We start from the raw sequence: 26,984 nt of genomic DNA on the forward strand, positions 1-26,984 counted from the left end.
GCCGAGCACTCAGCACACGAGCCGCCGGGAGCCTCCCCATAAGCCACAGAAGGAGCCATTTGTTGTGTCTTGCGCGGTCGCTGAGGAGCTGGGTGTGCGAGTGAGCGAGCGAGCGAGGGAGGGAGGGGAACCCAGGAGCTCTCACACTCAAAATGGCCCTGAGATAAAGGAGGAGAAATCTTATCTCCAGCCAGCAGAAGGACGAGGCGATGGCTGCTTCCCACCCCCGGTCTTCCTGCTGCCCCTGCGCCCAGCGCAGCTGTCAGGGGGTATCTTGCACTTCATTTGGGGGGCTCACCGGGAGGACTTAATAACTTCTCTGCGATGTTTGGGGCTCCTTCAAGTTACTTTCAAGCTTTACTGGATTTCTGCAGCTGCTGCGAAGGAGTCTGATTACCCAGCCAGGGGGTATCTGTACCCAGCCAGGGGGTATCTGTACCCAGGGGTCTCTGATGTGACAGTCTCTGGACCCCTCTGCTTTGTCACAGTGAGTATCTATCTGGATCTGACCCCCTTTGGGTGATATGTGGGGTATGAGGCACATCTACCCCCTCATCAGCTTCTTTAACTCTTGGGGTGCCCTGGTGGGCAGTTGGGGGTCCCTTGGAGAGAAGTTTAACTGTTTATATGCCTAGTAGGGCTGGCTGCACCCCTGAGATCTGTGGGGGCAGGAAGGACCCCTGATAGTAAAGGGGGGGCATGGAATGTGTGACACCCCCAGTATTTAAAGGGGTGCTGTGCCACTTTGTTACCAAATATGGGAAGGGGTAGATGTAACCCTTTGAGTGCCACCACACGCAGGCAGGGCTTCTGTCACCTCTTTTGCCCCCCTCCTCCCCGGGTGTCTCCTCCCTGTCTGCCCCCCTCCCCCAGCCCTGCCCACGTTTCGCCCTCTGGTCATGTGGGGTTTTGTTAGATCCCCCCCCTCCGTGTGAGGAGCCCACGTGTCCGGCCCTGGGAGCTGGAGCTGCCCTACCAGGTGACTCGGGGGGTACTGGGGACACTGGGAGAGAGAGTGGGGGGCACCGGGAGCAGGAGCTGCGCTGCCAGGTAACTGGGGTCACGTGGGGAGGGTGTGAGGGGGCACCGGGGCAGTGGGGGTCTCCGCTGCCGGTGGGTTCTGTTTAGTGCCCGGAGTGGCTTTGAAGTTTATCTGCTGTCTGCACTCTCCAGGGGCAGCTGCCGGTGTACTGGAACTCCTATTACCCTCAGCCTCCGGCCACACAGTATCTACACGGAGACATTCCCCCTCCCCGGTGCTGCTGCAGAACCTCTTGAGAAGTGACCCTGTCAATCACAGCTCTGTCCCCTCCTACAGCAGCTGCACGTCTGTCACCCCAAGAGGTTCTGCAGCAGCGCTGCCCGTTGGGTCACCCTCTGTGTGCAATGTGTGCAGTCCCCAGTATGGGGAGGGGGGGTCGTTTAGGCGTCTCCTAGCAACAAGGATTGACTTGTAACGGGTCCAATCCCAGCTCCAGCTGGAAGCCTTTGTACTGTAAATAATTATGTTGCAATATGGAGTCCAGAGTCCCCCCCCCCCAGCTGCTGCCAAATTTACTGCCAATGAAGTCTGGTGTTTGCTCAGCGCTCCGCGGCCGTCCCCTATAAAGCGGGATGAATGGAGGGTCCGAGGGGTCTCTGCCTCTCCCCGCTGCCCCCATTGTGTTTGGGAACCTGTAAACAGAGATTAGAGGCTGGGGGGTCTCCGGAGCAGCTGCCGGCGGCGCGTTACTTGTGTAAATGCAAAGTAACCCTTTGTGTGCCTTTCACCCATGAGATCTGTGAACAGTGACCCGCAGAGCTTGCAATCTAAAGTGGATGCATTAACCTGTGGGGCAACCGCGTCCGTGAAGCCGTCTGTTTTACCGCATGAGACCCTCTCTTTTTCGTGCTCTCTCTCTTTCTCTCTCTTTCTCTCTCTGTCGCTCTCTCTCTTTTTCTCTCTCTTTCGCGCTCTCTCTCTCTCTCTTTTGCGCTCTCTTGCGTTCTCTCTCTCTTTTTCTCTCTCTCTCTCTCTCTCTCTCTCTCTCTGTCTCGCGCTCTCTCTCGCTGCGCTCCGAGCTGTATTTCTGTAATAGCCGTGTCTGTGTTTGAAACATTTAATGATAATATTAGACGCTGAAGCAGATTCTCACAAGCTGTCGGATTTCTCTGCTTTTAGACAAAATCCGTCTCTTTTTATGTAGTTTTGCCAGCCGCGTGCCGCTTCCAATGATGAGAGCATTAGAGCGTTAGCCCTTTAGGCCAGGAGCTCGGCGGACCTGCGGGCGAAGCGTTTTGGGGAGAAGTTTATCGCTTTCCTGGTGATTTTAAAAAGAGGGGAAAAAACATTAATTAAAACATTTCAACTTAAAGAAAAATGAGTGGTTTTTGCCGTGTGCTGGAATTCTCGGACTGTCGCGGGTGACGAGAGGTTTGCCGTCTGTCTGCAGTGAGAGTGACAGAGACTTAGCGGCGGTCTCTTAGGGGGGTTAGCGGCGGTCTCTTAGGGGGGTAGCGGTGGTCTCTTAGGGGGGTTAGCGATGGTCTCTAGGGGGGGTTAGCGGCGGTCTCTTAGGGGGAAAGCGTGAGAGAAGCGTGTTGTCACAGAAACGATGCGATGAAACGACTTTCCTGTCAGCCATGATATGGTCCGGGGGGGGCAGATGGAGCGTGACAGCTGGAGGTGTTCCGTGTGACACGCGTCCCCCGAAACCCGGTGTCTGTTACCGGCCGATACGTATGTATCAAAATAGAACACAACTGTGTGAGGTCGCGCGTGTTCCGCAGGTGTTTACACAACAAACTTCAGCTCCGCAAAGACGTTCGCCTAGATCGTCAGCTCTTGTGTACGGCACACCTTTGGTCTGATAGGCGCTGTATATCGGTCTGATGTCAATGTATGTGTTTGCATTCTGGTAATAATAATGGGGTTATATGGCGCCGTCATAATCCACAGCGCTGCGCAGTGCCTCCCATATGTATTTTCTACAGAATTTAATTATTTTTCAAAAATAATACATTTTTTTACAAAAAATCCTTTTTCTTCTCCCAAATCAATATTCTGCCCTGGTGTTTAATGCCCGTGGGGTTTTTTTTCCTGTGAGACTCCCAGCCCTGCCGGTGTCGGCTGTAACTCGTGTAGCCGGTGGATTCCGTATGTTTACGGCTCTCACGGGACGGACCGTCCGCTCGGCAGCTTTAACGGATTTTTTTCACCCCGATAAGCCTTTCTCTCCTGGCTCTTTTATACCTTAAAACATATACCAGTATTAGTTGTTGCACCCGTTGTCATGACGACTCGTTTTAATAATTTTTATTATTTAATAAATATTTAATAATAAACCCTTTTTTTAACATGTGATTTATGGACTTATTCCGTGTTACTTCAGACTTCCCGAGACGGCTAAACCGGCCGTGGATTAATATCGGCCAAACTTACCGCCTTGGGGACCGAGTGGGGTGGCCGGGAGTTCTGTAGAACCTGACCGTGGGAAGCAGTAACGTCTATAGAAGGCGTTATAATGCGGCGAAGCCTGGAGCTTGATGTAATATGTATACGTTGTATAAGTTGGGAAGGCCGCGCGAGTGATTAGCGGCACCCCTCGTAGCGTGTAAGCCGTCGCACTCCCTGCGCGCGCGAATCCCCTTCCCCCTCCGTTTCCCCTGGCAGACTGTGCCTTCTGTCTCACGATGGCTGCCATGCTGGTGGCGGCACGGTGGATCCAAGTTATGTTGCTAATTACGTGTCTGTGTCGGGGTTCTGTTTGTGTTCTCGCGCTGTCGATGCTGTCTGTTTTATGCCCGCTCCGTGTAACGCTCGCTCTCTGTCTCGCCAGGAGTCTTCGCCTAAATGGGTCCAGTCATGCCTCCCAGTAAGAAGGCGGAAGGCACCGGAATCAGTGTTTCCAGCCAGTGTTACCGGAGTAACGCGCCGTCGAACCCTCTGCACGATGACTTCGACCTAGACTTCCCGCCGCCCGCCGTCAAAATCAACAAGGAGAAGGGGGCCATGGAGGACGAGGAGCTCACCAACTTGAACTGGTTGCACGAGAGCAAAAACTTGTTGAAGAGTTTCGGGGACAGCGTGTTACGGAGCGTCAGCCCGGTGCAGGACGTTGACGACGACACCCCGCCGTCGCCCGCCCAGTCGGATATGCCCTACGACGCCAAGCAGAACGCCAACTGCAAGCCGCCGTACTCCTTCAGCTGCCTCATCTTCATGGCCATTGAGGACTCGCCGACCAAGAAGCTGCCGGTCAAGGACATATACAACTGGATCCTAGAACACTTTCCGTACTTCGCCAACGCCCCCACGGGGTGGAAAAACTCTGTGAGGCATAACCTGTCCTTAAACAAGTGTTTCAAGAAAGTCGACAAGGACAGAAGTCAGGTAAGATCCCCGCTTATTTCTGGGGGGAAAAACCTCAATCTCCTCATTTTGTTACCCTCCGTCTCGGCGTCTCTGTGTTCGTCGTACTCTCACTTCCCAAAATGACTCTGGGGAAGAAACGTGCGGGTTTCTTCAAATATTTTCCCACGGTTTGCTGCGTTTTAAGGCAGTTTTGCTTATTTTTGAATATTTTTTTTAATTTTTTTTATTTCCCAAACCAAGAGTTTTTTCTATAAATACTATTTAAGTTCCTTGTAATGACTCTTCAGATGTTTACGAACTGAACGACATGCAGTGCTAGCCAAACGTAAAGGGTTTAAAGTGCAAACAGCGTAAACATTTCCTTGGTTTCCATGGTGATTGCTCCACAATTATAGCCCCCTGTACACGATGCTTAATGATTGTTATGAAACTATGAACTTCGGAATCCGGCATTGTGATTTCCGCTGCCTTGTTTTGGTTGGATCTTTTTTTTTGGGAGAAAAAAAAAAAACATTCCTTTGACCAATTCCAGGATTATTTAAGTGATTTGTTTATTTTGTAACCCCTAAAACTTTACAAGCAGCCCATTCACGGAAACCTATCACAATTCCAGTAGTTTAAAGCGAATTAATTAGACGCTGCTGCCGCCGTTGTTTCCTGGAGAATCTGTTACGTTTTTTTGTTTAATTCATCGTTTTTCGCTATTCTCCAGTGTTCTGAAACCTCCGTTACTGAAAATCCCTGCAGATTGCAGAAGCGTCTGAGAGGTTTTCTGTCACCGCTTTAAGGAATCAGACATTTGCTTTTTTCCCCGTCTTTATTTCCTCTGCCCCGACCGAGAATCTTTGTGAACAAAATGAGTTTTTTTTTTCTCTTTATTCTCACTTCCGCAAACCGCAGCGATATTCTGCCTCTATAGGGGGCCGCCGTGAAAATCCGCCGTCCTGTCTTCTTTCAGACGTTCTTTTCGCTTCCGGCCAGACTGGATCTTCCCTGTTTGCTTATTTTGGTTTGAACTTTGTCTTCGTTTTTATTTTTATCTTTTATTTTTCTTTAGCTTTTATTTTTCTTTTTTTTTCTGCTCATAAAGGCAAAGAATGTGTGTAGTTTGTGTGTTTTTTTTTTAAAGGGTTAAAACGCGTAATATAAGTTGTCTACCCCAAATCCTCATGGGGATATCGGGACAAGTTCAAAAACGACTTATGACTGGTGGTGAATGACGTTCCTCGCCCGTTTTTTCGGTGACGTCTTCGGAGTCGGTCTGGCCTGTGATTGGACGGGTTTATCCCAATTGTACAGCGCTGCGGAATGGGATGGCGCTATATAAACCAGTAAATAATAAACGGGGGGGGGGCTTTAACGCGTCTGCCCGATATAATTCAGGAAAAAAGACATTTACCAACGTTGTATAACCCGGGGGCTGGGGGGTCCGCTGGGGGTCTCGTCCGGAAAAGGATTGAGTTTTGTGTGAAAGGAGATGTGCAGCGAGGCTCTTATCGCACCTACGAATGCATGTTTTAGTGAATAATCCCCCTTTTTGGCCACCCTCTAGCATGTGCTTTCCGTTCTGAGGGCCTTAACCCTTAAACCGCTCTCCGGGGGAACGTTCTGCCTCTGTGCGCTGGGTTTTGGGACGTTGCCGTCTCTGATGACATCATTGCAGCCGGTTGGAAATCTGGGGGGGTTTGCAGACCCTTTCATGGATTCAGGGGGTGTTCATGATGGGAAAGGGGGTCACTTTGCGTCCTTTCCGCCTCTGGCTGACCTTCATTAACTCTTTCTGGTAGGAGAAAGGTGAGCGCCGGACCCTCAAAGGCCTCTAAATATTAGTTTTTTAGGAGTTATTATATTCTGTAAATGTATGGAATCAGACGATAAGACGGACGATGTCTGTGAACGTTCGGATTTCTCCATCAGTGTGACCGGCGCCCCCAGTCAGTAACAGAATTACATTTAAGCCCCCAGCAACTTTTTTTTAAATAACTATTTGAAAAATTATTGCTTTGAAAATGTAGCGAAGAGACGCGTTTATTGTGTTTAAAAACAAGACTTTTTTTATTTTATGTTTTTATTTATTATCACAACTGTTTTGTCTGCAATGGCGAGATTTTCCAGACAGTAAGAATAATACTGCGCTGCGCTTTGAGACAAGTAAGCGGTGCTTTATTTTGCTTTACTGAGAGGGTGGTAGATAAGTGGAACAGTCTCCCAGCAGAAGTGGTAGAGGGTAATACAGTGAGGGGATTAAACATGCATGGGATAGACATACGGCTCCTGAATCTAAGACGAGACCAACGACTGATTAAGGTTTGAGTCTTTACAGCAGGAGAGACGGGCGACTAGACGGGGGCCGGATGGGGCCGACCTGCTGAAAGATTGTAGGTTTGTAAACATTCTATGTTAATGTTTTATTGAATGTTTAGTAAAAGTTTTCACAGGTTGTTTTAAAGATAGCAACAAACTGTACCCTGCAAGGTCTGAAAGTCCCTCCTGTTGACAGACCCTCTAGCTTCCCGTTATGTAACGCTCGCTTTGTTTTGCCCCTAAGTAATACCCCGGGGTAAGTGGGTCGGTAACCGGGTCAGTAACCGGGTCGGTTCTTGTTGAGGTGCTTATCCAGCTGCTTATATCAAGCTGTGCCTAACCTCCCCCTTATAATCTGCCCCCCACCATCCGCTCCCGAATCCCCTGCCATCTGGTCCTCGGCTGCGGAGAGGAATTTTTCTTGTATACGTGTTTCCATGGAGACAGGCTCACAGTTGATATGGAAGTAAGCAGTTGCCGTAGTAACAGGAGTTACTGATGTGGCAGTCTGAGCGAGCATGTGACCCTTGTTGCGATGCAGGATATAGAATTGCAGCGATGATGTCGTGCAGCCTGCTCGGCGGCCTCTGATTGGTCGGACCCCTGGCACGCTCTCGCACACAGACTGCTGCTTTCCTTCCCTTTAACGCTCCCAAATAAAGCCCTCTCGCTCCTCGCGCCGAGACAGCTGCTGTGCGATGTGCTCGGCCATTACAGCGTTAATGTTCTGTCGCTGGCCGGCTTTCCTTTTACGAGTCCGTGGCTAGTAAAATGCAAGAGATCGGTGTGGGGGGGGATTTCCCGTCCTGTATAGGGATATAACGTATAGAATGTGCACGATAAACAGCGTATTGTTATAAGCGAAGTAAACAAACAAACACAATCTATTCAGAAAACAATCTTAAATATAAAGCCCTGCATTGGTTTCTATTTTGAAGGCAGAATGGATGATGGGAGTTGGAGTCGAATTGCATTTAAAGAGAGACAGACGCTTTTTTTATGGATTCATGGCGTTATTTGGATATTACGGAGGCTTCTGATTGGCTAATGGAGCTTGTTCTGTGACTGTCCCCAGATGTAAGATGTTTCTCATAGAACCCCCCCCGAAATATTTACATTGTCTCTGATGTAAGACGAAGCCAGCAGATAAACCTCTCAGAACCCTATAAAAATCCTCAAAAAGATGCATTAAATGCCGCGTTCTTCTTCCGTCTTCAGCCTGTCCAGTTTTCTGACGTTTGGTTACAATAATCGTTGTTTTGCAGACTGGAAGCTGAAGAGGGCTCGGCTCGTAGGCTTACAATCTAGATGGATATGTAATTTACAGACAGCACGATGTAGAATTTGCCCATCCAGAGAGGATCTGGTGATTCCTGCTTACTTTATACAGATCTCTGACAAAATATGTCTATGTCTGGAGTCCGCGTCCCCGGGGCGTAACGTTTGGGAATCGCTGGCTGGAAATGAGCCCGCGATCTGGCTCTGGATGCGTTGGACCCTCATCCCGTGGGTCTCGCTGGCTGCATGGAGCGTCCGCTCCGGGCTCCGTGTGACGTACCGATGGAAAAAATGCTCTGTTCTGGCCGCTGAAACTCAAACACGTCCCCTTTTTATTATTTTTTTACAGAAATGTAGGATTTCTGTTTCCATCCGTCTGTCCGTCTCCTCGGCGCATGTTCTGCCGCAGCCCGGCCTGTGCCGATTACCCAACGAATACAGGCAGTCCTAAGAAACTCGTTGTTTGTATTTTTTTGTGATTATTTTTGAAATTGTTTAGAATATTTTTGTATGTTTTGTATATTTTTACTGGGTATGTGTCCCTACAAGTCTTAAGCAAAAAACACAATTATTAAATAAATATTTCCCCATTAAATTCCATACATTTCCTTAGAGACGGGGATCATCCGGAAACCTGAACTTTATCCTGTAAACGCCTCTGATTTTAATGTAGTGTTATATTTATAGTGATTTACCCCAAAACGATAAATCATTTTACCCTGTCCTTGGATTCTCGTATTTCTTTTTGTTATTTTCCGCTCTGTGCGTGCGCGATGCAGATGTATACGTTGCTTCTTTAAGTGGAATATTATAGAAAGAGTTCTGATAGAATAAAACGCCATCATTTCCTTCTCCAGCTTCAGTGCGGGAACCAAAATCCACAATACTGAAATCCTACGATATTTAAGAACCCTTTCCCCAGTGCTTTCCTAACAACTAATAAATCCTTGGAAACAAGATTGTGCCAGCTGTCCCCCAGCGCTGTATACAGTAATATAACCCCCCCCAGCGCTGTATACAGTAATAACCCCCAGCGCTGTATACAGTAATATCACCCCCCCCAGCGCTATATACAGTAATATAACCCCCCCAGCGCTGTACAGAGTAATATCACCCCCCCGGCACTGTATACAGTAATATCACCCCCCCAGCGCTGTATACAGTAATATCACCCCCCCCGGCACTGTATACAGTAATATCACCCCCCCAGCGCTGTATACAGTAATATCACCCCCCCCCCGGCGCTGTATACAGTAATATAACCCCCCCAGCGCTGTATACAGTAATATCACACACACACACACCCCGGCGCTGTATACAGTAATATATCCCCCCAGCGCTGTATACAGTAATATAACCCCCAGCGCTGTATACAGTAATATAACCCCCAGCACTGTATACAGTAATATAACCCCCAGCGCTGTATGCAGTAATATAACCCCAGCGCTGTATACAGTAATATAACCCCCAGCGCTGTATACAGTAATATAACCCCCCAGCGCTGTATACAGTAATATAACCCCAGCGCTGTATACAGTAATATAACCCCCAGCGCTGTATACAGTAATATAACCCCCAGCGCTGTATACAGTAATATAACCCCCAGCGCTGTATACAGTAATATAACCCCCCAGCGCTGTATACAGTAATATAACCCCCAGCGCTGTATACAGTAATATAACCCCCCCGCGCGTTGTATACAGTAATATAACCCCCCAGCGCTGTATACAGTAATATAACCCCAGCGCTGTATACAGTAATATAACCCCAGCGCTGTATACAGTAATATAACCCCAGCGCTGTATACAGTAATATAACCCCAGCGCTGTATACAGTAATATAACCCCCAGCGCTGTATACAGTAATATAACCCCCCAGCGCTGTATACAGTAATAACCCCCGGCGCTGTATACAGTAATATAACCCCCAGCACTGTATACAGTAATATAACCCCCCAGCACTGTATACAGTAATATAACCCCAGCGCTGTATACAGTAATATAACCCCCAGCGCTGTATACAGTAATATAACCCCCCCAGCGCTGTATACAGTAATATAACCCCCGGCGCTGTATACAGTAATATAACCCCCAGCGCTGTATACAGTAATATAACCCCCAGCACTGTATACAGTAATATAACCCCCAGCGCTGTATGCAGTAATATAACCCCAGCGCTGTATACAGTAATATAACCCCCAGCGCTGTATACAGTAATATAACCCCCAGCGCTGTATACAGTAATATAACCCCCAGCGCTGTATACAGTAATATAACCCCCCAGCGCTGTATACAGTAATATAACCCCCAGCGCTGTATACAGTAAGATAACCCCCCAGCGCTGTATACAGTAATATAACCCCCAGCGCTGTATACAGTAATATAACCCTCCAGCGCTGTATACAGTAATATAACCCCCAGCGCTGTATACAGTAATATAACCCCCAGCGCTGTATACAGTAATATAACCCCCCAGCGCTGTATACAGTAATATAACCCCCAGCGCTGTATACAGTAATATAACCCCCAGCGCTGTATACAGTAATATAACCCCCCAGCGCTGTATACAGTAATATAATCCCCAGCACTGTATACAGTAATATAACCCCCCAGCGCTGTATACAGTAACCTCTGTTGTGGGTCGGCAGCGGCTGCTCTCCAGTCGGGTTTTAGCTGAGATGTTGAGCGGGGCGATTGAGGACAGGCCTTTGGTCCTCCGGATTTTAGAAAGTCGCTGTAAACGGGTGAGCAGCATTTCAGTATTTTTCTAAATGTTTTTATGTTTTTCTTTGGGAAATGTGTTTGTTTTCCTAAATAAAAAAAAAATAATAATAAAAAAAGTCGGCTTTTAATTAATTGTGGAAATGCGGATGCGGCCGGCGGGCTCCGATGTGTTGTTGTGTTTGGTTGTGGAATTTAACGGGGGGTATTTTTAGAAGTCGCTTGGACGCCCCGCAGAGCGTTGGGGGATTTTCTTATATGGAGCGGTCTCTGGCGGAGAATCGCGTTTGACATTTAGGAGCCGCGCAGGATCGTTCCTCTGATAGATGAGCCAATCGCAGGAACCGTGCGACAGCTCACTAGCGATTTGGGGAATAAAACCCGTTCTGCCTTAAAGGGACGCCGTAGCCTCAACACGAACCCCTAACGCGTAAAAAAGCTCTGATTCTTCCCCCCAAATAGTTTATATTTGGAACACAAGAGGACCCCCTTTTTCTATACTCCATAAGCGGATCAGGATCTCCGCGATTCTCTTCCAGAATTTGGCGTTGAGGGTCTGCGAGGTTCTGTGCGCTGAAGCCCCCCGTGTACTCGGCGCTCGTCACCATGTAACGATCGCGAAACGCGTCCCGCCACAAACACGCGAGGAGATTATAGAGTCGGCTGCTCGGAGGAAACATTGTTTCCTGCGCCGAGATCAGCCGCGCTTTATCTGCTCCTTAGTCACTCGTTGCCTTGGAGACAGATGTAATCTAGACCCCCCCTCGTCCCGTTGGAGGTGCTGTAGACCCCCCGCATTTTATTTTTTCATATTTTGTTACGATTTTGGTAAATATTTCTAAAAATGTCAATGTGTAAAGCGCTGATGGCTTGAAGTATCAGATTGCAATCCCCATCACTCTCAGCCACCACTCTCAAGAATTTGATGTTTAAAGTCATAAAATACTGTCCAACGTATCAATAGGGGTGCTTTTGCTTTGGGGGTGTGGCTAGAGGCGGGAAGGGGTGGGGCTTTACCCAGACTTTTTATGTGACTTTGGACCCCACTGCGGGGTATTTGTGTAACTCAGTGGGGCTTTTAGAAGAAGAATAATGGGGTTTATTTCCCCCGTTTAATTTATAAAGCCGTTTCCTGCTGTTTCTATACACATTATCGGGGCTTTTAGGGCCGTAGAACCCTGCGATCCCCTCATACCCAGCAAACATTCTGACCTCCTAGAAAAGAGGGGCATCGGGGGGGGGCATCAGGGGATTTTAAAAGTTTTTTGGTATTCTGAAAGTATAAATTGTCCGGGAATCCGGGGTCTTTTTACAGACAGAAATAAAAGGTCTGAAGTCCGTTAATCTGCTATTTAGTGATAAGAATGCAAATATTTTGGAAATCCCTTATCTGAGTGACTCCTGTCCTCGGGGTCACTTGGCGCGTGCCGCGGCCGACTGATCAATAAGGTGATTGGATTTTTTTTGGGGTCATAGAGATGCATTTTCGTGGTTCTGGTACATAATCCCCGGGAGGCAGGAGAAGGACTGGAGCCGCCGTCCATGATGCCGGGGGTTTGTCAGATGATATTGATGATATACGCAGATGTAATACGGAGATTCATCCGCAGCGTTCACATGAAAACCAAATGAAAACTATTATTTCTAGTTTAATATTATTATTTCTAATATTATATATTATTATTATTATTATTATTTCTAATATATTATATTATTATTTCTAATTTAATATTATGTATTATTATTATTATTTCTAATATATTATTATTTCTAATACGGTATTATGTATTATTATTATTATTATTTCTAATATATTATTATTATTTCTAATATTATGTATTATTATTATTATTTCTAATATATTAATATTATTTCTAATATATTATATTATTATTTCTAATATTTTATTATTATTTCTAATATATTATTATTTCTAATATTATGTATTATTATTATTTCTAATATATTATTATTTCTAATATATTATATTATTATTATTTCTAATATATTATTAATATTTCTAATATTATTTATTATTATTATTCCTAATATTATTTCTAATATATTATTATTTAATAATATGTTATTATATTAGTATTTCTAATATTTTTATTATTACTACTAATATATTATTATTAAGAGGAAAACTTAACCCCTTCAGCTCATGCCGATCTGTTTTAGAGGTGTGTGTTTGGGGTGATTTATAAAGGTGTCGCAAGCATTGCAGATATCATGGGACCCTTTTATAAATCACCCCCGAAGCTGTCAATCACCCATCAATTACCCGATTACTCGATCAGCGCCCCCGAAAACCCCCAACTTATCGCTCTCACACCCCGAGAACCCCGGACTTTCCAACAATCTAACCCAGTTTAGCCACGGAATGTTCTTTGTGAAAGAATCGCGGTACGGATGGCAGCCGCTTGCTCCTTTTGCCGCGGTCGGCGTCGCTAACGTTCAGAAAGGCTTTTTGGGTGCCAGGGCTGGGCCGCGCATGTTACACGCGTGTAACGGTGGAAATATTGTAGCTGAGTGTTACCGTGATGCTGCCAGCTCTTTAATGGCTCTTCCCTTTTACTTGCAGAGTATTGGAAAAGGATCGCTCTGGTGTATAGACCCGGAATACAGACAGAACCTGATCCAAGCCCTGAAAAAGACTCCCTACCACCCGTATTCCCACGTATTCAACACCCCCCCCACCTCTCCTCAGGCATATCAAAGGTAAGACGACGGCTTTCATACCCGCCGGGCGCGGGCAGCTTACCTTCCGAGCGCTCCGATACGCGATATATACAGGAAACCCAGCGCATGGGCCCGGCGCGTTCCGCGGCGTGTTCCGGGACCCCCTGCCGCGAGGGTAGCGTGCGAGACCTTAGTGTTCACGCGTCCTTAACTGGGAGAGCTGGGAGGTTTGTGTTCAGCGTTTCCATGTAAGCGACTCTCCGGCGGTTAAACCTGTTCCGGCGGCTCAGTCCGTTCTGTTTACTGGATCCTTTGTCTTCACAACGGAAACGTCAGCTCGTTTAATGTTTGTGAACCCTGCTGAAGCGCGATAACACCGAGCCTTACACCGAGCCTTACACCGAGGCCTGAAGAGGTAGTAGAAGAAACCTAGAACCTGCCGGCAGACCGGCCCCATCCGGCCCCTGTCTTCTGCTATAAAAACTCAAACCTTAATCAGTCGTCGGTCTCGTCTTAGATTCAGGAGCCGTATGTCTATCCCATGCATGTTTAATACCCTCACTGTATGACCCTCTACCACTTCTGCTGGGAGGCTGTCCCACTTACCCACCACCCTCTCAGTAAAGTAAAACTTCCTTCCATCCCATCTCAGCCTCTGACCCTCTAGTGTTAGATTCCGCTCTCTTGTCCGCTTTAAGATAATAATTAATTATTCTTGCATTTTCTGTGTTTAAAGACTTCTCTTGCCTATTCCTTGTGTTTTTATGTTTGAGAACTGGTGCAGGACTCGGAGCAGAGCTGGTGTAGATTTGTGCTGAAATAGCCCTGCAATCCTGTGCAGTCCGGCTGGCCTTTATTACCGAGAATATTTAAATAAAAAATCACCCATCTGTTACAAAGTATGATCTCTATAACCGGCCGCCTTTATTCTCGCCCCGTTAGTGCCGGTTGTGCGGTGCCCAGCAGTGAAAGGGTGCATGCCGCGGCACCGGGTGCTCATAAGAATATATTTTTAGGGTAAATTATGCTGCGCTGTTATTTTTATTCTGCCGGATAGAGCGCCGCGCGTGTTTTTTCTCCCCACAGATCGTTTGAATTGCGTTTTCCTGCGGCTGAGATTCCATCACATGTCCAGGCGATCAATCCGCCGGGCGAGATGGGAATGAACAGCTTGGCTTAAGGGGGGGAGACGGCTGTAAGTCTGCCCTTGGAAGGCGATTAGCGTGATGGGAACCATGGCAACTGGAGTGTCGTCATGGTAACGCATAGCTGAGACAGGTGCAGTTGCATCACGGGGCTGTTAGTTGCCTGGCAAAAGGACAGGCCATTAGCACGTATAACTACGTGGTTACCATGGCAACAAATAACCCCATATAGGGAGTACAGTTGGCTGCGAGACGCGTCTCTTTCTCTTTTTTTCTGTTTTCTCGGGTGACGCGGTACCGGCTGCCGTCCGTTTTCATAAAAATCAGCAGGAATTATGGGAGATGACAGCCCGAGGTCAGGAGGACTCATCAGGCCGGCGTTCGTTAATGAAAAAGTCATGGGAAAGCCACAATAACGGGGCAGAGGTTTTATCGCATGGAGTGTTCTGTAACCGGTGCAGGACTCCAGAGAGACGGAGAGAGTGTGAGAGGAACGCGAGTCCTGGGGGGTTCATTCTATCCGAGACAGAACTCGACTTATTCTTTGAGCGTTATTTAGACAAACCGGCGGCTGGCAGCTCATGAGTTAAAAACCCCAAACCATTCAGCTTTAACCCCTTTAATGCTGAAAGAAGAACATGATTTCCTGAGACTTAATTATCATATGAAATAATTTAGATGTCAGGGAATTGCGTTCGAAATTTCCATGCTGGGGGGGGCTGAGGGAATATTTCTTGGGGATGAATGCACCATCGGGGTGGAATAAGGCTGGCTGTATCCCGGCCCGGGAGAGCTCCCAGGTTTTCTTGCGATGGGACTTTATCTCCCCGCTTGTCACCGAGATGTTGAAGCACAAAGTACAAATAGCTGTTATTTTATTGAAGAATCAGCAGACGCAGCCGGTCGCGCATCCCCCCCCAACGAGCGTGCAGCCCCCCCCTCCAAGCCCCCAGACCCTGCCCCCCCCCCCCGAGCGCGGACAGGATTCTGTACGTCCTAAATCTCTCATCCGCAGCCCGCCGGACCGCCAGGCCAGGTCTGCCCCTAAGATTTCTCGTCTGCTCTGTCCTTGTTCCCAACATAGTCTGAGTATCTCCATTCCCACCAACGCACGTCGTAAGCGGTCTCTTTAACCCCCTGTACCCCGCTACTTCTCAGCTGCTGCGGCTCTTCTTGGACAGCGCCGCTTATATCCCCGGTCAGCAGGTTTATTACCGGATCTGCCATCTTTCCCTTTGGCCCCCGTTAAAAAATGTCAACATTCACAAGCAATGAGTGTTTTAGCTCCAAATACATTTTGGGTAAAAAAAACACAAAAGCAGCGGACATTTCCAAAAAAAGAGTCCAGATGTTGGAAAGCCCCCCCCCTCTCTCCGCGTCGGGTTGGACTCCCTGGCAGGCGACAGACGGAGATCTTTGCGCGTTGCGTTTGAGACCCGGGAATGTTAATGAAGATTTGGCAGTCTGTGAAAGAAGGGGTTAAACGTGTAGCGCGCTGGAGCCGCCAGCGAATGGCTTTATTATCATTATTAGGATTATTATTATAGTATTATTATTATTATTTCCATTATAATTATTATTTATTATTATTATTATTATTATATTTCCCCGGCTGTTGGGAGCCCCCGCACCGTCCGCACGCAGCCTTTCCTTTGGCATAAACCGCGGAGGAACGGGCGCCGCGGGGGCTCCTGCTCGCCGGCAGCAATTAGTCCGCCGATTACTGAAAGAGGATTGCAATTTCTGGGCTAAAAGGACGGGCGACGGGCGAAAGGATCGGAAACGAGATTACGGAATTAGAAAGCTCCTTGCTTTGTTCGGCGTGGAATGCAGCGATTCCCGGAGCCGGATCGATGCCCCGCGGCTTCCTCCGAACGCTGACCTCACGCTCACTAACTTTTAGTTTTTAACTTATTTAATAAAAAATATAGTGTAAATTATAGTGAAATCAATAAAATCCTTCTTATCAATCACTGCACTAGATCAGTCACCACTTCTGCTGGGAGGCTGCTCCACTTATCTACCACCCTCTCAGCAAAGTAAAACGTCCTTCCGTTCCATCTCAGCCTCGGACCCTCTAGTGTTAGATTCCGGTCTCTTGTCCTCCTTAAGATACTTTAGTAATACATTTATTCCTGTGTTTAATGTGGTTGTTATAGGGTTAATTAGCGACGCTCCAGCTCTGTCGGCGATATAGCAGTAGCCCGCATTCAGATTGCATTCAGGATATAATAAGCACCGGGGAGCGGTCTCTCTCTCTCTCTCTCTCTCTCTCTCTCTCTCTCGTGACTTGAGCAGAAACCTGGATGAAGCCGCCTTAGCCCAGGAGAAAGAGTCTTTTGTTGAAGTTGACACCTCAGAGGTCTCTTTTCCAGATGGAATCAAATGCATCTGAAGAAGAGACCGCTGAGATCCCAAAAGCTTATATAGCTTTCCGTTTTTGTACATTGGGCCAAGTAAATCCAGAGACCCCCTGTTGGTTTTTGCGTCTGTATATTTTGGGCAGAAGTTGAGATTTTGTTTCGTTTTGCTCTTTTTACGCTCGTTTTATCGCCACATTCTTTGTTTCCGTCTCGAACGCTCTCAGGTCTCTCGTGTAAATATTGGCCGTTATTTAGCAAGGGCCGAGTCACAAGCAAACCTGCCGATGTTCAGACGGGAAAGCAAAACTCGAGGCCGTTGGTGGCTGTGGTCGGGAAATGCCCACTGGGGTAATAAAGCGGGGCAATTAAACTTCCACGCGGCAGATACAGCGGACAGGGCTCTATTTCTGGACTAATCCGGTACAGAAGCCAAGGATTTGGGGATTTTTCTTATGAGTGCCCCCTGGGACGGTCGGTGTGGCCTGAGGGTCCCTGGCTGATAATTGTTGTTTTTTTATTATTTATATTTATTATATATTATATTTATTTTATTATTATATTATTTATTTATTATTATTATTATTTTTTTTATTATTATTATGAGGGCGCGTGGGGCGAGCCCGGGCTGTTTTTGGTAGTTTTCGAGGTGCGTTAAGCAGGTTGCGAGTTCTGTAATCATTTCAGATAAATGGATTAGAGAAAGGAAGCAGGCGATTCTCAGCGTCGCGGGTAAAATATTCCGTCGCGGCCTCTGCTGAGAACACAATGATTACAGAAAACGCATCCGGCTGGGTGCTGCCACGTCCAGCAGTGAGGGGGTTAATGCCGCGCAGGAAGGTGTGCGGATGCGGTGGAAGAAAGGGCCGGCGATTTGTTTTCCCCCTGAGTGGGGTAGGGAGGGGGTTAATCAGGATCACTTCCTTGGTATGGCAGAGTTGCCGGTCTCCATGGCGATGCATACCATGACTGTAACATAATACAGAACATGTGTCTGAACAGCACAAACAGCGGCTCCCACACCAATCGGTGCCTGGCAGCCCCGCGCCGCCGCCAAACGGGGGATTCTGGGAGCCCTGGCAAGGCCGCCGCCGCTCCGTCCCCATACATTCCGTCCTGCCCGGGAAACCAGCCCAGTCTCTCCTTAATATGCGGCGTCCGCAGTGAGCGCGCATGCGCACATCCAGCTTCCCGCACGTTAACGTTTGGGTTGTGGGGGCCACATTTTATTAAGCAGAACCCGCCGGCAGATCGGCCCCATCCGGCCCCCGTCTAGTCGCCCGTTTCTCCTGCTGTAAAGACTCGAACCTTAATCAGTCGTTGGTCTCGTCTTAGATTCAGGAGCCGTATGTCTGTCCCGCGCATGTTTAATACCCTCACTGTATTACCCTCTACCACTTCTGCTGGGAGGCTGTTCCACTTATCTTCTCAGTAAATATTCCCAATCAGAATTCCAGTGCGTGATAAAGTTTGTAATCTCGCGTAACGTGTTTCTCTGTTCAGACGTCGGCGTGTTCTTACTTGCGTTCTCAGTAAATACTTTGTTGCTTGCGGCGAGCGCGTCTCCCTCAGGACTTCCATTGTGCGCTCAAAGAGTGGGTGACAGAAAAATCCACGTCCCCCCCGACCAACAGATTCCTTAGAAGAAAACAAAAACCCATAATTTATCATTAATCGGGTTAAAAGAACACAGCGAAAGCACGCGATGAGATTGTTACTTTTTGTTTGTTTGGTAAACGATCTCGCGATCTGTTTCTGCTTCCTGTCTGAAAAATGTTGAAAAGGAGACAAATCGTATCTTCTCGAGGATATTTCTTAAGAATTAAGATAAGCCTCCGGACAAAAGACTCGAAATGTTACGCAAACGGGCCTGAAAAGCGTGCAAGAATCGGTTTCCAAGGAAACCTGCTATCAAAACAAACCATTACAGTGTTATTAATAAACACATTTGACCTGAAACATTATTTTTTCCCCCGTTTTCAGAGAAATAGTCCGGCCCGCGTCTCCTCGCCAGAACCCGGGGTCTCTTTAGATCGTTCCCGATACCGTCTGATCCCCCCGGGGGGAAATTCTTTAGCCCCGTCCGGTAATAGACGGCCTTCCTGGGGCACGGTGAGCCCGGGGCACATTTCTCAATTCCAGGGCAGGTATTTGTTTGCCGTCGCTAAGCTACCGATAATTGGCGTGTTTGCCACCTTTAACCCTGCGAGGTTAGGTGTGAGCAGAATTTTTCATGATTTACGCCCTGTCCAGCGCTTGCAGGGTTAAGCCACTGTAACCGCACAGCCACCGGCAGACTGTAACCGCGCCGCCGCCGGCAGACTGTAACCGCGCCGCCGCCGGCAGACTGTAACCGCGCCGCCGCCGGCAGACTGTAACCGCTCCACCACCGGCAGGTGATACCTCGGGCTTTCCAGTGATTCTTTGTAGCCGTGCCGGGCGAGCAACCTGACGGAGTCAACATTAAATGTGTGATTTCTTTTTACAGCCCAATTAAAGAGGGTTAAATACACCGGATATGACCTATCAGCAGCTCAGAAAAACAATCGGTGATTACATAGAAACCCAGAACCTGCCGGCAGATCGGCCCCCAGCGGCCCCCGTCTAGTCGCCCGTTTCTCCTGCAGTAAAGACTGAAACCTTAATCAGTCGTTGGTCTCGTTGGAGCCGTATGTCTATCCCATGCATGTTTAAGCCCCTCACTGTATTACCCTCTACCACCTCTGCTGGGAGGCTGTTCCACTTATCTACCACCCACTTGGTAAAGTAATCCTTCCTCAATGTAATCCAAGAATGGCAAATGTGGCCCTTTGTTGTACAAGGTGTGGAGCCCAAAAATATTACACTTGGATTAAGGGGGCCGGGAGCTGCGATGCCTCAGTAACTTACACCCCCCCCCACAAAGACTTTCCGTCGGGGACATCCGTGTCGTGCGACGAGACGCTCTCGTTAATCACAGCGTTTGTTTAAATGGCCTCGTTAGGAAACACGTCGAGCAAAAAAAGCTTTTAGATCGCGAGGCTTCGCCTGCGGGGGATCCGGCGCCCAGAAATTCTACGCCCGGATGCGTCTTCGCTGCACTTAGTAGGTCAGGCACTCTAAAAATAAATAAATAAGAATAATTTAAATTTAAATTCTGTTGGAGATTAAAGCAGCGGCCAAATCGGTGAGATTGAAACAGCCGTTACCTGCCGCCGGCTTACATCCCCAAACTCATTCATCAAACAAACGCACCGTAACCCCGGAGCCAAAAACACATCGCAGGGAAAAATTGGGTTTTATGTAAAAAAAAAAAATGTTTTAAATACAAAATATAGCATTTATCGGGTTTTTGGTTACTATATTGAGACGTTAAACTGGATTTAGCTAAAAAAATGACTGTAATCCCTATGATCCTCTTGCAGGGTTAATCTAACTTTGATTACGCTGCATTATTATTTCTATAGCGCCAGCATATTCCGTAGCGCTGCGCTATTGAGTTTTGAGGCCCATTGTGCTCTGTGACGGGGGCCAATAGGTTAAAGTGGGGGGGTTTGGGGTCATTCTCCTTGGACCCCCAGGTGGGGTCGGCTGGCATCGTGAGCCGGGGGCTTCGCCGTGAAGGACCCTCCTACTCGATGACTTGGCGGCCGGAATCTTTAAGAATCCTTTGGTTACTTTGTTATTCTGGTCGTAACGTTTTATTTAACACTTTATTGGAAGGCGCCGTAATGTGGGAATCGATGAACCCGGGCAGCGCGCCTCACGTTTCTAACTACTAATTATCTTTAATTAACGTTATTAGCGCGCGTAATAACCTCTGACGACTTTCCAACCAGCCGACATACAGCAAAACGTACGGAGAATTAAAGGGTCTTCCCCCCCCCACCTTATTGAATTTAACGTCTCTCTGAAATGTGCTTTAAACCGCTAGAGAAATCCCAACGCGTTTGGCTCTCACAGGCATCTCCAGAGCCGGTCCGGCTTTCCGGTCTCTTTATATTGGGATTCCCGTTTAACTCTTTGTTTTTCTCTCTTTTTTATTTGCAGCACATCTGTCCCTCCCCTTTGGACGGGAAGCACCTTTTTCAAGAAGAATGGGGCCCTTCTCCAAGGTAAGTCTCGGCTCGGGGGCCGCATTCAGCGATCAAGCTGCTTTACCGGGGATTTGGGGTTTGCTGTCACTGCATTACTCTGCTCTCTTAGCGGACATGGAGGGGTTAAAGCTGTTCTTCTCCCCCCCCCTCAGTACAGGAGAGGGTTAAGTACTCTTGACTAAAGAGATCAAGGGTGTTAAAGCTAAAAATGCCCCAAAATGCTGTCGTTTGGCGAGTTATTTCACCCTGGCGTCTCGGCCAATCAGACAGGAGGATGCGGGTATCGGCATGTCACTGGTCCTTACGGCAACTAGACCTGGTCAGCCCCCTCCTCCGCGGCAACGCTGCAGGATTAACCATATGCATGCCAGAGGTGAGGCAATACATTGCCAAGGGTTAAAACGTCTGGAGACGGTCGCTGCCGTGTTTTGGCAAGAAATCGTCGGCGAAGCCGCCGAGCGGCAGATTGTTGCAGCATCGTGTGTTTTTTCTTTTCTGTTGTTGTCGTTGGCGGCTTCTCGTAGCAAATATTTGTCTCCGATACGTTTCAGAAACAGCAGCTCTCTGTCACATATAATTAATCGTATAGAATTGTCTGGCGGAATTACCTTTGAGTCTCTAATCTCTTTTGGGTTCTTTTGTTGAGAAAAAACTGGTTTGTTTCCCCAAAATCCCGCCCCTGACATATAACTGCCGGTCCGTGTACACGCCGCCCTACGCCGCGTGATCCCTGACCTCAGTTTGACATGAAAAGCCATGATCCGCCGCGCCGTAACACGCTAAGTAACGCTGCGAGACTTTTTTTTCTTCTCCTCTCTCTCTCTGATATTTGCATAACTCCGCCCACAGCCTCGGGTTTCCGTGGAAACGTGGTGAGCTGTGAATATTTGTGCCAAAGGTTTCTGCTTCCTGAAATCTGCGGCTCGTCGGTGTGTCCGGATGTTGAATTAGGATTGTTCATTTTGTCGCCGCGCGGCCGTGGAAATTATTCGTTTTTACGTGATTTGGTTATTATTATTTTTAAAAAGTGATATTTTATTTCGGAGCCGCTCCAAGAACTTTTTCTAATAATTTTCTTTCACCGTGATTTCACGTTGTGACGAAGCGTCTGTAGCTTCCCAGGAATGGGAATTTCCTCATAAAACGCAGCCGTAGAAACAACAGTTTTAGGTTCCAAAAAAAATAACAAAACAAAACAAAAAGTTTATGAACGGAAAAGTTATGTTACGCAACTTAATCCCGACGAGCCGTGGGGAAAACTGCAACGAGAACGGCTAAGAGGAGCAGCAGAAAAGAATGAAAGCGGAAATAAATAATAATAATAATATAATAATAATAATAAAAACTTGTATCCTGGGCCACCAGTCAGCACGAGGGGGGTTAAAAGCCAAAATATTGGGCATTAACACAATGGGAGGAAGTTACTTTACTGAGAGGCTCCAGAATGAATATATATCTATAATAAGATAGATAGATAGATTGCAAGCTCCTCTTCTCCGTCTGTATCGATACATATTACGATGCTTTTCCTGGCCCCCTATGGTAACAGCGCTGCGGAATATGTTGGCGCTATACAAATAACCGTAATGCATCTCCTCGCAGTCCTCGCTCGCGTTTAGTTAGAAGTAAACCTGGTGAGAGCCGCTCGTGGCCTCTGCGCTCTCGTGGCCTCTGCGCTCTCGTGGCCTCTGCGCTCTCGTGGCCTCTGCGCTCTCGTGGCCTCTGCGCTCATATCCCACGCATTCCATGCATTAGTTGCGTAACGCGTGACGTTCTCGAGCTTGCAGCGGAACCCGCCGGGGGGGGGGGTTTCCTGTTCTCTCCGTGAACCCGGCTCCTGGTTGGTGTTTGCACCACCCGGGCCCCGCAAAGGATTCTGGGTCTGTCCCGCATGGAACAAAGGGCTGCATGCGCAGGACGGGGACACGGCACACAAACCCTGCCTTCTAACCAAACAGGGTGAAGCTTGGTGTCGCAGCTCGGTTACCCCGGCAACGCAAAGGTGTGGCCGCAAATTACAGGGCGAAATGCGCGGCTGCTAGGTGTGGATGCATCACATTATCTGCGGCCCCAGCAAATAGATGGGAGGGCCGAGTAACCCTTCCTCTGCCAGATAGAACATTAAATACTCCGATATTCCTGGAACTTTACAGTTTATTCTCCTCCCCCTAAAGAGTTAAAGCCGGGACGGGGTCTTTTTGTTGAGAATAGTAATTTATTTGTTCCTGTTGGTTACTCCGGAGTAAAGCGCGTTCGTGACTTTCAGTGCTTCTGTCGTAAAACACCCTTTTAATTATATTTTGCTCTGGGCTCATCTGATTACATAGAGCCTCAGAACCCGCCGGCAGATCGGCCCCATCCGGCCCCCGTCTAGTCACCCGTTTCTCCTGCTGTAAAGACTCAAACCTTAATCAGTCGTTGGTCTCGTCTTAGATTCAGGAGCCGTATGTCTATCCCATGCATGTTTAATACCCTCACTGTATTACCTCTACCACTTCTGCGGGGAGGCTGTTCCACTTATCTACCACCCTCTCAGTAAAGGTGGTAAAGTCTCAGTAAAGTAGAAGTTGATAATATTACGTTGCACGTCTTTTTTTTTGCCAGAACCCGGTGCCCGCGCGTTTTACAGGATCAGAGGCCGTCTCTGGGGCAACTCCAACTACCCCAATAGGGGTAAATAAACATATATAACATTTATATATATCTTGTTCTCACAGCAGGGCCAGACGGCCCTTTATCAAACTGCGCAGGTAACCGTAATTATTAACTTCTTCACAAGATGTATCCAGCGTGTTACACTGTACTGTGTTACCTGCCTCAGACCCGGGGCCGCTACACGCGTGTAAAAAGACCACCGGAGGCTTGTGTGAAGCGCGCTGTCCGTGCCAGGGCCCCGATTCCGCTCCGGCGCGGCCCCTAATGTTATTTCCATTAGCAGGAGAGCGGTGGAAGGCGGACACAGGAGTTTTTTGCTTGGCAGAACACAATGAAAGAAGCTTTTTTTTTTTTTTTTTTTTCCTCCCCATTCTTCATTCCTTCACACAAAGGAATACAGCTCTGCTTTCAGAAAGTCCGCCCGTACAAATGCTTCTTGTCACAAGCGATCAGCGCTCGGCCCGTGAAGATCGCTGAACGTTCTTACATTTCTGTCCCAAGCTGGGCGAGCAGATTGCGAGATCGCGGATCCCTCGCAGGCTTCTTCTCTCCGTGCGCCCGCGCACCGATCTTCTATGGGAGACGTGACCCGGCACATAATGGCTTAATGCGGCGCGGACAAAGCATGTTTGCAAATGCGCTTTGGGTGGGGGTGCGATTTACTTTTATTATTATTTTTGTGCTTTTAGTTACAGGCCGGTCGGTCGGTTTTTCCATGGAAAAAATTCTAATAATAAAAAATATTATATATATACATACAATATTTAATGTAATAATAATATAATAATAATATTTATCAATATTTGAATAATAAAATATAATAGTATATATTTATCAATATTTAATTTAATATAATCGTAAATATATATTTATCAATATTTAATATAATAGTGAAAATATATAGTTAGCAATATTTACTTGAATAATATAATAGTAATACTATTTGTATATTAATATTTAATTGAATAATAATAATATGGTAATATATTCAAATTTACATCAAGTATATACTATAATTTATCTGATTTTAGTCTCTGTTTTTATCCTTCTCCATTTGTTTTTATTCTTTTTCTTCTTAAGCTTAAAACAAGTAAAATGATTTGTAGATTTTATTTGCTGCAGCCAATCGGCTCTCACTGAAATCAATGGGAACGCTTTCCGGCTGGTGGTAAATAAGTCATATATTCCGCTGAGCAGATCTCCTGCATGGAATATAGCATGCGGGGGGGGGGGCATTCGGCATCCAGGAAAATGTGAAGGGACCACGGGGCACGGAGATTCGAGGAGGCCACGCCTTGAGTGAACTCCAGGATCTGCAGGATTATTCCTCCCCATTAAGTTAACTCGCTTCTATTGTGAAGTTGCTGGCTGTGGCTGATTGGTCCGGGCGGCCATTGTAAGGGTGAAGGAGGATGAATAGAGAGAAACTGTTCAGATAATGCTGGCTCTGCCACAGGCTGCTGCCGGTCCCAAGAACACAGAAGACACGCGCCGCCCTGTATTCCTGCCGCACCAACATGGATTATAACGCCTGACGAGATGGGAACATACAAATGTAACGGCGCAGGGCTCCAAAACCTCCAGCCCTTCTACCGATCCCGGGTTCCTGGCGTGCTGCGGGCCATTGCACCGACACGTTCCACAAAACACGGCTTCATGTAGCCTTCGTCGTTAACTCCTTTAATAATAACATAATATGTAACTTATATGTAACCATTACATGTATAATATGTAACTGTCATGTGCTATATGTAACAATTACCTGTAACTGCTATATGTGTTATATGTAACTATTATACGTGTTATATGTAAATATTATGTTATATGTAACTATTATGTGTTATATGTAACCATTATATGTATTATATGTAACTATTATATGTATTATATGTAAATATTATGTTATATGTAACTATTATATGTATTATATGTAACTATTATACATGTTATATGTAAATATTATGTTATATGTAACTATTATATGTATTGTATGTAACTATTGTGTTATATGTAAATATTATGTTGTGTTATATGTAACTATTATGTGTGTTGTATAATATGTAACTATTACATGTAACTATTATGTGTTATATTATATGTAACTGTTATATGTATTACATGTATAATATGTAACTATTACATGTAACTGTTATGTGTTTTATGTAACTATTATATGTGTTGTATTATATGTAACTGTTATGTGTATTACATGTATAATATGTAACTATTGTTATGTGTTATATGTAACTATTATATGTGTTATATGTAACTACATTGTATTTCCAAGGATCTTACTGCAGAAATCAGTGGTTTATAAGACGTGTGGCTCCCGGGCCCTTCCGATAAAGCCACATGGAGCCCTCCGGCCCCTCCAGTAACCCAGCTGGACGGGATATGGACGGAGTAATAGAATGATTGAATAAAGTTTGTGTTTCCTCCCCTTCCTCGGCGTGTTTTACTGACGCACCGTTCTTATACTCGCAGCGTTAACTCCATAAAAGGTTACGTAACTCGGGGGAGCGAGTACTCGGCACAAGGTGTTCTCAAAAACCCTCAAAGAAGAATTACAGGCGGTTGTTACCCGAGGCGTGTTTTTCCTCCCCGCGAGCTGTTATCGCAGTGTTACGGTGTCGGGGCTCCATGTGATAAATCCTCGCAGCAAATGGCCACGGGGAAAATATTCTGTAATGGCGAAGGCATGCGGCGTCTGGCCCAAACTGCGGCTTCACGTGTCCGTTCACCGCATTAACCCTTTGTTTACTCAGTAGGAGAGTTTCTCAGGATTCATGGGTGTTTAACCCATTGTTTACTCAGTAGGAGCGTTTCTCAGGATTCGCGGGTGTTTAACCCCTTGTTTACTCAGTAGGAGAGTTTCTCAGGATTTTCGAGTGTTTAACCCTTTGACGGCCAGAGCCGGTTGCTCATGTAAATGAAGCGTTCGCCCCGCTCCCTTTCGCTCCCCGTTCTTTCTGGAACGTTTCTATCATTCTGTTCGTTGCCGGTAAATATTTCAAACGCTTCAGGAAAAAGTACGTTGGTTTTCACAATGAACAATGAGAAGCGGGGGGGTAAATGTGAAGAATCCGTTACCTGCCCCGACCCCAAATACAAAAGGTTTTCTGTAAATGTACATCTCGGCGGAGGTGAAGCGGTAAAAGCTCTCCTCGGGATCAGGAAGCACTAGCGAGCGGATTGACGGGAGACGGACGGACGGACCGGGACCGCGGTGCGGCTGGGATTTGGGAGAAATTTCCAACACCGGAGCCGATTTCTGCCAAAATTAGAAATTCTGGAAATGCTTTCCAGCGTTGGTAGGTTGTTTTTGCGTATTTTGGAAAAGTTTGACTGGTGCAGGACTCGGGGATAGGGGGGGCAATGAGAAAATCAGCGAGCCGGCCCCGGTATAATGT

The 26,984-nt window shown here is 47.0% G+C and overlaps 1 protein-coding gene and 1 long non-coding RNA gene across 5 annotated transcripts in view; one reads left to right on the plus strand and one right to left on the minus strand.

Annotated features, from left to right (window-relative positions):
• Positions 1–26,984, plus strand: part of FOXN3 (forkhead box N3) — a 70,806-nt gene that overhangs the window by 36,985 nt on the left and 6,837 nt on the right. For 2 of the 4 annotated variants that reach the window (XM_053475351.1, XM_053475352.1), the window contains exons 2-4: positions 3,819–4,372; positions 13,241–13,377; positions 20,873–20,937. In XM_053475351.1, coding sequence (XP_053331326.1) covers positions 3,833–4,372; positions 13,241–13,377; positions 20,873–20,937 — 742 coding nt within the window. In that variant the 5' untranslated portion in view covers positions 3,819–3,832. Of the gene's footprint in view, positions 1–95; positions 488–948; positions 980–3,818; positions 4,373–13,240; positions 13,378–20,872; positions 20,938–26,984 lie in introns of those variants that run through there. The other 2 variants (XM_053475350.1, XM_053475353.1) reach the window with 2 other exon arrangements.
• Positions 10,710–13,477, minus strand: LOC128505059 (uncharacterized). Its single transcript, XR_008355527.1, has 2 exons — positions 13,421–13,477; positions 10,710–10,745 (listed from the first exon to the last, which is right to left on the minus strand). It is a non-coding gene; the product is annotated as an uncharacterized LOC128505059 (long non-coding RNA).

Source organism: Spea bombifrons, chromosome 9 (genome assembly GCF_027358695.1).
Source record: "Spea bombifrons isolate aSpeBom1 chromosome 9, aSpeBom1.2.pri, whole genome shotgun sequence".
NCBI classification, from domain to species: Eukaryota; Metazoa; Chordata; class Amphibia; order Anura; family Pelobatidae; genus Spea; species Spea bombifrons.